This window comes from Amia ocellicauda, chromosome 7 (genome assembly GCF_036373705.1).
Source record: "Amia ocellicauda isolate fAmiCal2 chromosome 7, fAmiCal2.hap1, whole genome shotgun sequence".
Taxonomy (NCBI): domain Eukaryota; kingdom Metazoa; phylum Chordata; class Actinopteri; order Amiiformes; family Amiidae; genus Amia; species Amia ocellicauda.
The window spans coordinates 20,477,186-20,494,435 of NC_089856.1; the positions used below are offsets into that span (position 1 = coordinate 20,477,186).

A 17,250-nucleotide genomic window follows, 5' to 3' on the forward strand; every position below is an offset into this window, starting at 1 on the left:
CTAAAATAGGTGGCTCAGCAGATACAATCTCGGCAGCACAGGCTATTCAAAGGGACTTAGATAATATTCAGTTGTGGGCCAACACCTGGTAGATGAAATTCAATGTGGACAAGTGCAAGGTAACACACGCAGGTAACAAAAATGTCCACTATAATTACACTATGGGAGGAATAGAACTAGATGAAGTATCGCATGAGACAGACCTAGGAGTCGATGTGGACTCCTCACTTTCTCCATCCAAACAGTGTGGGGAAGCAATAAAAAAGGCAAACAGAATGTTAGGGTATATTGTCAAAAGTGTAGAATGTAAAACAAGGGAAGTAATGTTAAGACTGTACAATGCACTAGTTAGATCTCATCTGGAATACTGTGTACAATTCTGGGCACCACACTTCAAGAAGGATATTGCTGCTCTAGAGGCTGTTCAGAGGAGAGCAACCAGACTTATTCCAGGTCTGAAGGGAATGTCCTACTGAGAGACTGAGGGAACTGAACCTTTTCACCCTGGAACAGAGGAGACTACGTGGGGACTTGATCCAAGTCTTCAAAATCATGAAGGGCATCGACCACATCAAACCAGAGGAGCTTTTCCAGATCAGCAGTGACACATGCACCCGGGGATACAAATGGAAATTGGGCTTCAAGGCATTCAAGACAGAAAACAGGAGACACTTCTTTACACAGAGAGTAGTCACAATCTGGAACAAACTCCCCAGCAATGTGGTAGATGCTGAAAATTTGAGGACTGGATAGGATCCTTGGATCACTTAGTTATTAATGGACACCAAACGAGCACGATGGGTCGAATGGCCTGCTCTCATTTGTAAACTTTCTTATGTTCTTATGTATAACCATTAATAGTGCATCTGCTTTGGTTGTATTAACAAAGTCACACAGATTAAAATTCAGGTCTGGATTTGACCCCAGCATGTGTAAGGGATCATTTGAACCAGGATCTATTTCTGAATTTAGCGCTGTTCCAGATGACATGTGTTCCTGATCACTGTCTGATTCATGATCACTGTCTGATGACATGTGTTCTTGGTCAGTATCTGAATGATCAAACATACCGGGAAGGTCTTGAATATTTACTTTAGTAACAAATCGTTCATTGTGGCTGTAAGTTGTTTTGTTTTCTGTTCCAGCATGTATCTGTAAAATATGTATTTTAAAAGTTTACTTGTTACATTTTTTTTTTTGGACAGAATAGATTTCACATAACAACTTGGCTTAAAATGAATCTGTATAGTATATTTTCATTATTTAACCTGGAATAAGGATTCTCTCAATATTTATTTGGTTCAGTTCACAGGATTTGCTGTTGTGCTGTGAGACTAGGATTACCCTGCAAATGTAAGACTTCCCTGCCTGGGCGATACTCAGCCACAATATAATGTTTGTATATTAAACTTTGTGACCAAGTTTTATTTTTGTTTGTTTGTTTTTCTCCCTACATTGCTTTCACCAGTGGAACAGAGAAATGCATTGAGGATGAGCTAAAAAAAATGACACCATAAAATAGGGCAATACATATCTGAAAAAATCATGGATATTATACAAGGATCAAGAAAAGGAATGCTGACCACCCAAAATCATGCACTATAATTTTATTATTAATTGTTTTGATGCAAACAATTGAAAACAATATTGTATTTAATGTTCTACCAGTAAAATATTGCCAATATGGCAAAAAACAAATACAAGATTTACATTCCATAAGTTCTATATCTTATATCTGTCATTGTTATTATTTTTTATTGTAGGTATTACTTTTATTTAGTGGAATAAAATAAAAATAAAATAAAAACTATCAAAATGTCAATCCAGAGTTATAAGATTTCTGTTATGCTCTTCAAATGTAAAGGTTTATACATGTGTTGTTGTGTTTCTAATATCATGTGTAGATTTACTGAGAAATCACTGTCAGAACCAGAACTAGTAGAGACCAACAGAACTACTGAGAGGCCAGTATAAGCAAAACTACAGGGAAACTAGTTCCAGTATTGACAAACCAATAGCTACTGGGAGATTAGTATCATTAGAGACCAGTAAAGCTACTGGTAGACCAGTACAGACCAGTAGAGGTACTGAGAAACCAGTAGAACTACTGGGAGATCAGTACCAGTAGAAACCAGTAAAGCTTCTGGGAGATCATTACCAGTAGAGACCAGTACCAGTACAGACCAGTAGAACTACTGGGAGACCAGTACCAGTACAGACCAGTAGAGCTTCTGGGAGACTAGTACTAGTACAGACCAGTAGAGCTACTGTTTCCAACTCAAACCAGTAGACCAGTTCAACTGACAAAAAAAAAATTGAAACCAGTTGGTACAGGTAACCAGTAGAAACCAGTTGAAAAAATTATACTGGAATTTCCACTACAGACTCCATTCAAAAAAGGTTCGCCATCCCTTCCCTAGACACTCACGACCTCCCTGACTGACCGTGATCCCCACTACCCCGCAGTCAGAAAGCCCGGAGCTTTCGTCACTTCCTGAATGTTGTCACTGGGAGGGAAGACGAAGTGATACAGCTTTCAGCGGTGCAGGGAGACGAAAGGAGGGGGTGGAGGTAGGGGGAAGTGGTAGAGAGAGAGACGTGCAGAGCTCAACACTACCACTACAGGCTTGGTGGAGGATTCATTCTCTGCTATGGGGAACAAAAAGGGATTTTAAAATCACAAACGGGGAATCTGGATGCTGGAAATAGCGAAGAAATAAATATATATGGTTTTGAGAACGTACTGCTGGAGTAGCAGATATATTACATCAGGATGCTTCGGTGGATCCGACAGCAGCTGGTAAGTCACTCTCCTGCCTGCTGTAGCCGCTGCCGTTTTGTTGTGCTGTACTGTAGTTTGCCTGTTGAGACATTTCGGCGATCGAGGGGCTTTCTTTTCTGGGTCTAACTTGGACTAGTCGAATTGTTTTGCCAGATTGGACTACGTTATATTTACAGGAATTGGCCTGTGTCAGGGAACAGGCCCTGCACTGTACAGTAGAGTAATGCTACACAGTACATTTTAATATTATTAAAGTTAAATTGCCATTTAGTCGTGTTTTTTAAAACTCTTTCCGAGTGGAATATTTGTATCAAATTAGCCGTGCATAATTGCTTTTTTACACTAGCAGTAGTTAAACCACACACGCAGGTTATAGCCATAGTTCTGCTTCTTCGTAGCAAAACTCGCCGGCGATTTGGTCATTTAGCTTAGTTGTAGTAGTTCACACTCTACTAAAATGACAACAAAAATCCACAAAACCCAACTGTTCCAATCGGTAGGATCTTTAAAAAAAAAAAAAAAAAAAAAAAAAGTTGCATACGAATTCATAACCTTTTCCGGACTTTGAAAGTTTTTTTAGGTGAAGAAGTACCATTGTACGAACGATGAATTATTGGATGACTAGAGAGACACGCCCAAAAAGGTAATCAACATCAGCTGTAGGTTTTGCAAACGAATCTAAAAAACTTAAGACAGTTAATTCTGTCACTGCCAACCACATAGAATTTAACATCTACTGCAACGACGCTACTCAAACTTAGGCCACCCGTTGTTTATTAAGGTGATGTGGATAGTTAAAGAAATGCATGGAGACGTGAATATAAACAAACTTTGATTAAGTGTCGTATCGATATAAGGTATACGTCCCAAATGGATCAATCTAATGGGCCTTGTGTGTATAGTGGATCAAGTTGTGTGCTCCGAAAACCAAAAACAAACAAACAAACAAAAATGCAGTGACTGCTTTTTACAGCATACATGGCCATATGAGGTATTTTCAACAACAAACGGAGGTTCATGGGGAGGAGACACATCTCCCATTAAAAATCAAACATTAATACATTCAGTATTAAAATGTGATATATTAACGGTATTTCCGTATACCTTTAATATTGTGTTAATTCAAAGTTCTTAGTTTTTTTTTACGTATTCAATAATATTGGTGTATTATTTACAAACGTTTTTTTGCTTTTTAAAAATGTTTATACAAAGCTCTGTTCGTACAAAGTTTTATAATTCATGTAAAGTGTTTCTCCTACTACACATCTGTGATACCTTTTGCCTTTGCCGTAGGACGATTTTTCTTATTTTTGTTTAGTAAGGGTTATGATTTAAACACTGCTTAATTAGTCTACTGAATTATCCCCGGTGAGCAATTTAATTGCAGAAGGAATGTTTTTTTCAGTTTGCATACTTTATAAAGACGGGCCATTCTCATCAGTTGCCTAATGTGGACAGTTAGGCTAGATGATTTTCAAAATGAAAGTGGTTTGGGATGCTACTATGACTCTGTTTCTGGGTGTCTAAATAGAAATCACGCAGTTCTAGAGACCCTTGGCACAATACGTGTTAATGTTTTGTTGAGACATCGTGCTTTGATTTCATGCTTCTGTCTGATAAGCCAAAAGCAAGAAAGCTCATTACCATTCTCCAACCTGTTTAATTTCTCTCCGCTCATGAAGTATCAAATTATCATTATTAGTATTTTTAAGCTATTCGTAATCTCATTCCTCCTTTACTTACTTTTTTTAAATTTTGGAAATATACAAAGAACTGAGTATATACTTGGAGAGCCTACTATTTGTCATTAGATAAAGACATATTCATGCTGAAGCTTTCACCTTTTGTTAACTGGGAGTTGTTAATGAGTGTCTTCTCTAGTTATGAGTAGGGCTGTGCGATATTGACAAAAAAATACTATCAAGATTTTTTGACAGATTGCAATTTCGATTTTAATCGCGATTTTGGCAAAATATTTCATTACTCACACGTTACATTCATAAATGCATTTCGGTGTCACATCATGTCTCTAGAACAGACATAAGGCAAAATAAATAAGAATATGGTTAATCAAACCACCAAAACAAAGTAACAACCCAGACTGAACAATCTCCCAAAAAACAGAAACTAGAACAATGACAGAAACTAGCTGCTTTACTGTTTTAAAGGTTTTTTGCTAACAAAACCAGCATGTGTACCATTTCTGGCTTCAAGCATGAACGCTGACATGTCGCCACATTTCCTCCTGTGTAAAACACCCTCTGATGGTGAGCTTGTAGCAGGAATACACAGATACTTTTGTGCAAGCCTGCTCAATCTTGGGAAGTTTAGGTAGCTGTTCACCTCAGAGGTAATTGCTTCTTCAAGTTGCAGAGATGCTGGCATGGCTTAAACAGTCTTGAAGCTTCCCAAAGATGACTTTGCTTTTTTTTTTTTTTTTTTTTTTTTTTTTGATGAAGGTAGATTTGTGTCTACATTCTCCCTGCCTGTAGTGCTATCGGAATTCATTGCATCCTATGAGAATGCATAGAACAGATAGAAAAGTCATATTACACTGTTTGTCTATTATTAAAGCATGACTGTCCCACTCAATTTACCCAAACAACAACTCGCCTTGTCTGAAATCTTTCATATCAGACATCACCCTGGCCTTGATGTTTGGAAGTTTATTGACCGCAATGTAGCTTGTCTTGAATCTTGGATCTAGCATTGATGCCATATCAATATGGGCAGAGAAATTGAGAATCATTTAAACTAGGGACCCAGGGGGGCAGGGAGCTCTGACAATGGGAGATGTTCCTCTAAGGAAAGAAAACAAAGGGAACCCACTAGTAGGAAAGTCCTGAAATGTTTGTACCTCAATGCCAGGAGTATAAGGAACAAAATTTTGGATTTAGAAGCCACAGTGCTGGCGTGTGACTGATGTTGTAGGTGTGACGGAAACATGGCTTACAGAAAACGATGGGGATGAATAAAAGTTAGAAAGATACACACAGTTTAGGAGAGACGGGCAAAATCGAAGAGGAGGTGGGGTAGCATTATATGTGAAAAATTACATTGAGGCAGAAGAACTAAAATTATATCCCAGTAACAGAACAGAATCTTTGTGGGTAAAACTTTTGGACAAGAGATGTGGAGGATTAGTGGTAGGAGTGTGTTACAGACCACCCAACTCAGATATTCAATTTCCCAAACATAGACTGGGAAAGCCCGGTTGGGACTACAGAGGCAGAAATAGAGATCGTTGAGATGGTAAATTACTTCTTTCTAACTCAATTTGTCACGGAACCAACCAGGGAGAGTGCATGCATTGACTTGATATTTTCAAATGATGAAGATAGAGTCAGAGGGACACTAGTTAGAGAACCAATGGCAAACTGTGATCACAATATGGTTAGCTTTGAGGCATACTTTCTAAAAACAAGGACCAAGTCTAAAACAATGATCGACAATTTTATTGAATTTATGAGTTGGCACTTGGAAGAGTTAGACTGGAGCACACTGGATACAGATTCAGTTGAAAACGGATGGTTATATTTTAAGAATATACTACTTGAGGCTCAGGAGAAATTTGTACCAAAATGTAGCAAATTGAGGACATGATGTGGCAAATGTTCTAAATGAGTATTTCACATACATGCCACAGGTTAACAACCAGTCCAGTCAAACCCTAAGAGAGATCAGGATAAATGAGGAGGTACTACAGGGACTAGCTGAATTAAAAACAAACAAATCACCTGGGCCAGATGGTATATTTCCAACAGTACCTAAAGAAATGAGGGAATTTATTGGCCGCTAACTCAAATATTCCAAAAGACACTTAGAACAGGGGATGTGCATGTAACTGATTGGAAGATGGCAAATGTCATACCAATCCACAAGAAAGGGGACAAAACTGAGCCAGGAAATTACAGACCAATCAGTCTCACCTGCATTACTTGTAAAATGTTGGGAAAAAAAATATTACACAAAAAATGGAGGAGCAGCTTAAAACCATATTCTTGGAGATAGTCAACATGGGTTTAGACGACGAGGCAGATCATGTCTTACTAATTTATTAGAATTTTTTGAACATGCAACTGCAGCTGTAGATCACATGAAAGCATATGATATGATATCAAAAGCTTTATGAAAATCTAAGTATAAGGTTCCACACCAAAGACTGATCCTTAAATTGGAAACTGTAGGCATTCAGGGTAATGTAAGTAGTTGGATTATGAACTAGTTGATGTATAGGAAAGAGAGGGTGTTGATAAGAGGAGTTGCTTCTAACTGGATTGAGATTGTCAGTGGAGTTCCACAGGGATCAGTATTAGGGATGCAACGGAACAGTGGCCCTACGGTTTGATATGTATCACGGTTGGTGGGCCACGGTAACGGTAAGGTTTTGGTATCTTTATATTTAAGAGAAAAATAACAACATCACCCTTTAAGCAATTAACTCTTTATTTTGCCTATAGACAAATTAAACTTTCCTTTCAGAAAAATGGCAGCATGACTGACTAGGCCTGGTTTCTGTCTCTACTGTATGAAATCAAGGGGAGAAAAACATTAAATTAAAAGTGCTTCTTAGCTTTGACAAACTGTAGGTGCTTTGCCTTCTCTATTTTAAATAGACACGGTACATACTTGTATAGGCAATATTAAATGTAAAAATAACAAAGTGCAAGATCAAGTTAGTACCCTACATGAGATGGTTCTTCCATCTTAGCTTTGACAACCTGTAGGTGCCTGTGTGAATCTGTTTTCAATTTCTCTCTGTGATGTTTCATAGAGTTTGGGAATTATGTTGCTGCTGAAATGTGTGCATTAGGGGATTTTGTAACGCAGTTAAATTTGTTTAATCAGGTGACGAAATCCACCGAGTCAGTAACCACCGAATAGGGCTGCAAATCTTTGGCTATGAATACTCCCACTGCTTTCATTATTTCTTAGTTTTACTGAATTTGTTGCAAATTGTTGTTGGAAGGCAGCAGCGAGAGATTATTGTGTTTTTCACTAACAAGTAGACTCTCCTTGCTCCAGCTCCACCTGCAAGGGATATGGCCGGGTGACGTAAAGGATGCATCATGTTATAAGTGTTTCCACTTGAGTAGCTGCTGGTGACAAAGCAATGCTTGCAGACTGTACTTTGTTCACGGTCTTTTTACCCTCGTCATCGTATTGAACGCTGAATCCAAAATTGTTTCTCCTCTCTTCATGGGGCCCCTTTAGGGAGGTTTCCTACTGAGATGTCATTGCAAATTGGGGTTGTTTAAGGGGGAGGGGAGGGGGTTGCGGTTGCCACATTCTGAGACATTGCTGTGGAGTAAAGTTCCCTCAGGAGCCCCCTTAGCTCCCCAAGTGTCTGGTTCTGTGGATCTGAATGTACAACGTGCGTGTAGTCTGCAGTGCAATAAGCAAGTTTGGGAAATTATAGGAAGATGACAGGCATATCGTAATTCCACGGTTCATGTGTGTATATGAACCTACATGAACCGTAGGGGGTATACCGAATGGTTCGACAATATACCCTTGGCATATGAGATGGACCACACCAACAGGGCACTGGGATTCCCTTTTTCACAGAGCTGGCAGAAGAAGAGGGATCTTCTTAAAGCTTAGTGGGAGCTAGGTCTCCCCAACACAATCTTGTCTGGAGAAGTTATTTGTTATTAACTCAAAATATTTAGTTATGTATGATATAAATAAATACAAGTATGTCTCATTGTTGTATTTGTTATACGTGTCTATAACATGTATAATCAGTGTGTCAGAATTGTACTACTTCATGGGAATTCAAAATTAAGATGATTGACCGAGTGTTGGAGCAGATTCCGGCGATACGGTGTGTCTGTTGCGACAACCGACGTTACCAGCACCTTATCCCAACCTGGCAGGACATCGGTATAATTCGCTGCAATTAAACTGATTGCTGATTACACTGATGTTTTCTCCTAAGAGAACATCAGTGTTGTCGGTCAAGCCAATCCTCTAACTGCTCAAGGGGGATATTTTAGAGGAATGCACCAGTGACACTCCAATAAAAAGCAGACCCTGCATCCCTTCCACTAAGAGTTTGTGTAGAAACTGAATTAACCAGATTAGCACATGAGGAACTGCTGGACTCAACAGAGGACCCCTGCATATGTTGGAGAAACCATAAACACAGGTTCCCTGAAATGGCAAAATGTGCACGAAAATACATCGTACAGAGTCTTCAGCACAATGGGGAACATCACAAATCCGATTCGATCATCCTTAAAGCCTGACAAAGTATATGTTAGTTTTTTGGGCCCAAAATATCTACAAAACAAAACTATAAGCACACGTTTGTTACACAAAAATGCACATTGTTCTTTTGGGTGATTCTCATGAAACTGCTACTGTTACAAAGAATTAAGCAAATAAATAGCCATTATTGAGGTTTTTAATGATATCAGATATCTAAAGTTACTATATATATTAATTATAATCATTTGGAAAAACATTTTTTGTCTTAACATTTTCTGACATGCTGTCATATGTTTTTATTACCGTAACAATTTTAAAAGTTGAAATCTCATAAATGCCAAATGTATACAGAAGATTTTAATGGCATGCACACTTACATATACAGATAAGGAGATTTCATTCTAAAATGTTATTTTAAATAAAAACACATTTTAAATTCAAAGAATTGTCATTACCGTAATGCGAATCTGCTTTTTCACATTGATTTTATTTGTGATTTTGTTCATAGGAAATTCTATTATAAAACCATAACATCAGTAGAAAGGGAATGGAACATATTTCCAGCACATCTCTGTATTTGTCTGTATTGTTTGTAGTATAATTTGAATATTTAGCCAAAGATCAAGTGCTTCAGTAATGAAAAAATACATTACGGTAATGAATTCCAATTTATCAAATTAAAGTTTTACTTTAAATCAGTGAGAAAGGCCACTTCAAACTGCATCAGTACATGAATGCAGTATGTTTCTATTTGGTAAGCCTTTAAGTGACAACTACAAATTTAATTGTTTTAATTATCAAAAAATGACAGAACCCACATTTTTAAATATGCAAAACCGTTAGCCAATCATACCAGTGGGCGCTTACTTCTGAGTCTACAATCTGCCACGCCTATTCAAATGGTGTGTTCCGATGAGGGGGGTCAAAACAGGACAGAAAATAGCCTGTTGTTTTTTGATGTAAAAATCTTGATAACATTATAAGTGGACCTCAGAGAACAGTACAAAATAAAAAAGGCAGTTCATGACCCCTTTAAACACAATAAACTTTTAACTGACTATCAATGGATTAAAGTATTTTCTGGTTCTCTTTGTTGAGTGCTTTGACCAAATCTTAGGCAGCACACTGAAGTGTCTGGCAGAGGATGTTGCAGGCATCATCGGGGATGATACCCTCCAAAGTGGGCATCTTTAATTTCCCTGCTCCATTTGCAGTTATAGTTTTCACTATAGTCTACATGAACTACAACTTGGTCCTCGGTCAAGTTGTCCTTCAGCTTCTTCAGATGGTCGTGCTGGTGACTAATGTTGTACAAATGAGTACAGAACCGAGGGAGACACTCCTTGGTAAGCTCTACAAGCTGCTGTATGGTTCCAGACTTTTTCATCCAGGACAACAGTTTTCCCCCCAACCTCGAGCCATCTTAGTTCTTCCTGGAGTATGGAGTGGACCTAGTCACCCACGCTTCCCAGGACACAATGTTGCCCCCTCTGAAGGGAATGTTGTTTTATGGCACTTGTTACACCTACATGCAGTTCATGTTGTTCGGATTACAAAAAGATGTGGCCACCAGTTCTGCAGGCATTATAACTTTTGTGATATCGAGCAGGTGTAACTACACCTTTCTTTGGAAGTTTTCGTGCATCTTGCATCCGCAAATCTCCTTGTCTGCAACTCAGGGGCTGACAATCCAAAAGGGCCTGTTTTTGAAGAACTGAGATCGAGAGCGCAAATCTGGCCACCTTTCCTTACTTCCCCACCTTTTCCATTAAGCCTATTGTTTTCTGTTAGGATTTTTATTAATAATAATAATAATAATAATAATATTAATATTAATATTATTAGGCTTCCATGCACAAAGTGCTGGAAGCCTATTGTTTCTGTTAGGATTTTTATTATTATTATTTTTTCCTTCCGCCAAAACTTCGAATGCCCCTAAAACGCTCATACATGCATTAAAACTCCCGAAACTCGCAAGTGTTGTAGACACAACTTATACCTACAAATGCAGTGAAAACTACATGTGTCGGTCACATGGTGCTGCCGCCATGTTGCGATTAGAGGCGAAATTGTGAAATGCTACAAAAATCTTCTTCTCCAAAACCAACGGACACATGCATATGCCACTTCATACACATGCATACCGTATGCCCTACTATTACGCTTGTTCATCAGAAGTTGCTCGGTCTCACGCTTTGTCCGCCAGGCTGCGTTTTCTGATTCAAGCATTGGTCCCTTCAACTCCATGCCACTTATACCCACTGTGCCACAAATTGGTATGCATGACACTAGTATAGAGTACTATCAAAGTTGTTAAAGGCGAGTTGCCCCAGTGAAAAACATGGGTGCTGTGGCCAATGAAAAAAAACATATGCGCCACTTCAGACAAGTTACACATTTCCTGCACATTGGAATGCAGTACACACATGAAACTCAGCACCTATGTCTATGTCTGTGCACTGAACATAAAACCTGATAATTAAGTTCGTGAGGATACACGGTTAAGCTGCAATGTTGGATTTAACATGTGTCCGCGTGTGAAAATGAAAACGGCTAGTACTCCGGAACTCTAAAGCCCAGTGCCCTGAAACTATGCATGTATTACATAGACACTGCTATCTATCACGTCTGAAAGAGGCAAGTGACTGTGTGCAACAACATGGCAGCCACAAGAAAATGACTGTGCACGAATGCAAAATACACGTATTTATAAAAGCACGAAATTGACCCCAGAAAAACCTATCAGAAAAATTCAAAAACTCGCCAAATTGTTACAATATGTCACTTATGACAGCAGATATCTTCAGAACTATACCCTAATGAACTTAAATTGTCAGTGATTAAACTAGTAGAATTTTTAATGTTGATGAAGCCAAGTGAAACCTGGCTGCTGTACACCAACCAAAATGAAAGCTTCACATGTCAGCCACATCATGATATTCCTTATGTAGACCTCTACCTCCAACATGTGGCCAAACTTGGGAATTGCATTCTGCATCTTGAATGACGCATTGAAAACTTCACATATATGCTAGAATTAAGTGAACAATACAATGGTACCTTTCATCATTGAAGTAAGCAATGAGGAAATTGAAATTAAAGTCCACTGACTTAGAATACATACTTCAAATGAAAAAAATGAAAACCTTAAATCTATACTACAGTGGATTGAAATGGAAAATTACACATTCAATAACACATGCATTTAAACTACAAATGCCTGCTCAAATCTGAAACCTACTGATACAACATGGAAGCCTTAAAAGTTGCATGCAACTGCTAGTTATTGTTGTGACATCATCCCTGTGAAGGTAGGCTTCAACAAGGGTTCCCATTCTCTTCCTTTTGAGCTCAGTTGTTCACAGTCTTCCTCCTCTTTTGGGCCTGGTTTCCTCTGCTTCTATGTTCTTCTTTTTATTCTTTCTCATACATTCAAGTATCCCATCTTTTTCCTTGAGTTTCTTTATTGTGTTTTTTTTTATTTTGTTGTTTAGTTTTGCTTTTCTTTTTTGGGGTTGAGTTTTTTTGTTCTGACCTTTGGGGTGGAAGAATTGTTTGCAAGACACTATGAGGGATGGGTGAAGGTATGATGTTTTGCTCTTCATCTGATGGTGGGGTAAGATCCATGATATTTAGCTGGTTTCTTTTTTTAGCATTACACCATTTTTTTTTCCTCCACTTCATTTGTTGTGCTTTTCTTTGTTTGGGAGTCATGTCTTTGGCTGACTTCCACAGAACACTCTTTTTGCTTTTGATACCTGCAGAAATATTACAAATATTATAACACTAACACTATGCCAATAGTAAATAAATCTATAACATCTAACATCAATACACAACACATCCCAGTTTTAACTGTGTTGTGTAATGGTAATGTGTGTGTGTGTGTGTGTAATAATATCTAACAAACAATAGGAAAGTATTCTTATATTGATCACCGTAATATAATAATTACCGTAACGGGCAACTATATCACACATAATGAAAGATGGGTGTTACTATATTCTATAAACTATATTGCCACACTACTCATTCTATTGTTATGTTTATAATTAATATTTGTTTAAGAAATATTAAATACTACATTGTTACGGTAATGTACACACATGGCAGGGTAAGAGGGGTGTAAGAAAACAGAAGTACAAACTTTAACTTTTAAAATCACATATATCTTACCTTGTGGCCATCTTGAAACTTCTCTTATCTGAAGTAATATAGATAATATACTTTCTAAACTTATAGAAATTCTTATTGGATATTAATATATTCTAATATAGATGATACCTAAATGTTTTTAATACGTTTTAATATTTATACAAAATGTTTGTTCTGATGCGTTATGGTAATTTTCCGGTTTAAAAAAAAATTAAAAATAAAATAATAATAATTGAAAAATACTTAATATAAAAGTTGAAAACAACTAAGTGAACCATGTAGTAAAAATTGTGTACTTTCATATTAAAACAATGTACTGTCTGCTTACAAGGACTCAATTTCAAATCTAGAGGTAAGATTTTATTTTTTAAATATGTGCAGCTGAAATACAATTATGCTTGACAGCATGTAGAAAATACGCATTTTAATAAAAATGATAAATACTATTTCATAATTATTTTTATGAAAGCATAACAAGCAAAACGGCAGCACAGGCATAGTATAACCAAAAATGTTTTCAATAGGATAACTTATTACATCAAAGTTGGGGTTGGGGCCGGGACTGTTGGGCTGTGAAAGTCTGTACAGGTGCCTTAGAAAAAGGAGCATGATTTATGGACACTTGTCTGTCCACCTGGCTCTGGCTCACAGGGAATATCCCAGTGCTCTCAAAGCCTCTGATGATGTTTTCTGGCTTGAGAGCAGCGGAAAGCACATCAAGTTTCACAAGCAATTCCTCCTTTCAAATGTTGTCCCTGCTGACATGGGAATAGCAGTGCAGTTCTCTTCTCCATTACCTCCAGTGTAATATCTTTAACTTTATTATTTTATTATTAATTTTATTATTTTATATTATTGTTGGTAGAACAAATTCAATAATTATTCTGCTTTAAATCCATGTGCTAATAGGCTTTTCAAGGGCGCTGTTCCTTTAAAAACAATTACATTTTATGATTATAATTGATAAAACAATATTTAATGTTCTATCTGAAGACGCTTCTAAAATGATTTGATTTACTATGGTCATCAACAGTTTTTCTCAATTGCATCTATCTGTGTGTCTATATAAAACTACTTTTCCCCAGCAATTTTTTGCTAGTCCTTCATGGAACAGCAGTATGATCACCTTGAGGAATGCACTAATATACTGTATTATAAGTACATAATACATGCATAGCTGAAGCTGTTCTGAATCCATAGATACCACATGTATAGCAGTAGCATCTATAATAGCCTCAGTTATGAACTGAACTCTCTGGTTCTTTTCAGCAGAATCTCAGCTATGCAGCTAAACAAACCGCATGTCTTTATCTCAAATCGTTTCTCAGATAATTAATACTTTGTATTTGATGCCTGAATTTTGGGTAGCTCCGCCTACATCGTCCTAAGAGGGTTAAAATCCAGACATGTTCTTTTTATAGTTTGGAAATCGACGATTCTTGCATTATTTAGGTTTTTAGTGAAGAGGAAGGTTAAAATCAGGATTATATATTGTACAGCAGTTCAAATGTCCCGGTTGAGGAATTCCGTCTTGGAACTTACCAGCTCAAAATCGAGCCATAGTCCACCATTGGGTTGTAACAGCATGTCAACACGGCAACCACATTGTTGAAGCTGTGATTACTCAGTGCCAAAAACAACACGGAATAGTGGAAAGTTTACCCATTCACTTATCGAGAAGGTATTTTTCCTGAAATAAATAATGATCAAAATTCCTCAGATTCCACTCGCCATGAGGACTAGTGAGAGTGATAATTTAGGTAGTCCCTCCTAAAAATTCACTCGCCTTGGGCTAGCGGACTAGCGTTAGTTAGCCCTGTAATTAACCTTACTTGCATCTCCCACTCTCATTCCTGAGAAATCTGCTATCTGGTTGTTGAGGAGGCAGAGGAGAGAGCCTTGGAGTGCGAACAAGGGAGAGGGTACAAAAGAGAACAGCAATGTGAAAGAATTGTAACGGGACTTGTTTATGAAATCGACTACTTGGATAATGGACTTCAGCTCGGTTGCTGTGTATGTGCGTGTTTGTTTAGCTTATGGAGAGGGACTCTCCTTACATAGCCTCCAACACTGTTGACAGACAATAATATACCGTCTTGCTATGAAGCAGTGTGAGCCACAATAGCCAACAGATTACATTGAACCTGGATTACAATAATTAATAAGTTACATTGAAACTAGAACTGGAGCACCGGCTTGAATGCAGCAGTGGAAAAGGAGAAACAATACATAAAATTCCTGTTTCCTTGGTAATTAAGTTGTGTGGTTTCTGTAAGAATGTGTTTAATGAGGTTTGAGAGATGAAAATGTATTTTATCTATCTTATGCAAAGTGTTATTTTGAACCCAGGAATAAAACCACAAAAAAAGTTTGTTTTGGTTTAAAAACAAATCAAAAAATGAACACATTAGGTAGAGATGAGATAACCTTACAGCAGATTGGGTCAATGGCAACGAACTGAAAGCTGAGGAGATGATCCTGTGGTTAGTAAGCAGCTCCATACTAAACTAGTACACAAGTTAAATACCTATAGCAATAATGTGGTGGCTGAAGTTCATCCCCAGCTGCGGATTAAAAAAAGTCTCAGTTGCAATGAACATGAATGTTGATCGTTGTTGTTTGTTTTACCTCAAGCTCAGATCACTGTTGATTTTGTTTTTAATCTCCTTCATTACAGGAATTTCAGATGATGATTGAACTTGATTGATCAGGGTATGCTGAAGGGGTAAAACCGCTGAAGCTGTGGGGTACTTGTCTGTTGATAATGCAGCAGTTGTCACAGATATTTTCAACAACCATCCATTGGTGGTTAACTCCAGATGCGAGAGCTTTTTTTCCCCAAAGATAACACCAGCCACTGTAGCCTGTTGTTCTGATGCTCTGCAAATCATGTTGTATGTGCTATTTGAATGGGTAATTGATTAAATTGTCATTTTTTAAGTCGAGAAACTTTTGCTTATCCTCCAGAAGACATTTTGTCAGTTGCTGACTTATTGAAATGTGCAGCTGTACATTTAAGTCGGGTAAGTGGTGTTTCGATCAGTCTAGTGTTCAGTTCCTTCCGAACAGCAAGGTTAATTGTGTGAGCCACACACGGGATGTTGACCAAATTGAGATCTTTGTACTGTGTTGATGTAGTTCTGTGCATTATTTAGTAGTGACAGCAATTACTGACTTACGTATATTAAAATCATCTAGAATTTCAGAAATATACTCTACAAAATTTTCTGCTGTGTGACTTCCTCGAAGCTCTTTGGTTTGCAGAACAAAATCTTGCAGTTCCCAACAATCAGTGATGCAGTGTGCTGTTACGGTATCATAAGCATCAGTGGCTAAGGAGGTCCAACCATCTGTAGTTAAAGCAATGTCCTTACAGTCATGCAGCAGTTGTTTTACATTTGCACAAGTGGTATCATACAGTTTAACTATGTTCCTTGAAATTGTTGTGCGACTCGGAATCTGGTATCTCGACTCAATTTGACTTGCAAAATTCCCTGAAACCATCACCTTTGACAATGCTGATGGGTCTCATATCTTTGCAGATTAAGAGATTTTGTAATTGCTTCACTCTGTTGACCGGGTAATGCAGCAGCAGAAGTATATTGAAAAAAACGTTATCATTTGTGACTGTTTATGACGTGAAGACCCAGCTGTTTCTGATCAGTCTTCCTTACTGTCTTTTTCGTTGCACTCGACCGGGTGGTGTTTTTCCAAATGGCTTCTCATGTTCGTTGTATTTGAATGGTAGGGGAGTTCACGTTTGCATAATTTACATACAACATTTTTTTATTTTCAGTCTGTCCTCCAGTCATCCAAAATCCCAAATAATGCCTGTATTTGCTTTTCAGACTGGGTGGTGTAACTATTGACCGCTCAGGAGCACTACCCACTGTGTTATCACTTTTGTCAGACATCTTTATATTATGAAAATGAACCGGAAGATAATTCATTACTGACAGATGCACAGCGGGGTAAACTGGAAACTTGAGACGGATATTTCAAAATGCCATCTTTGGTAGCGTATTGTGAATGCAATGATATAAGAAGCTTGCTTAACATCGATGATCCACTTCTATTATCGGTCATCATAATAAGGAAGG

General features: G+C 37.8%; 1 protein-coding gene across 4 annotated transcripts in view; it reads left to right on the forward strand.

Moving 5' to 3' along the window:
- The first annotated feature begins 2,569 nt into the window (after positions 1-2,569).
- The window catches only part of atp11b (ATPase phospholipid transporting 11B), a 146,963-nt gene continuing 132,282 nt past the window's right edge, over positions 2,570-17,250 (forward strand). For all 4 annotated transcript variants that reach the window (XM_066708840.1, XM_066708839.1, XM_066708842.1 and 1 more), the window contains exon 1: positions 2,570-2,800. In XM_066708840.1, coding sequence (XP_066564937.1) covers positions 2,774-2,800 — 27 coding nt within the window. In that variant the 5' untranslated portion in view covers positions 2,570-2,773. The remainder of the gene's footprint in view (positions 2,801-17,250) is intronic.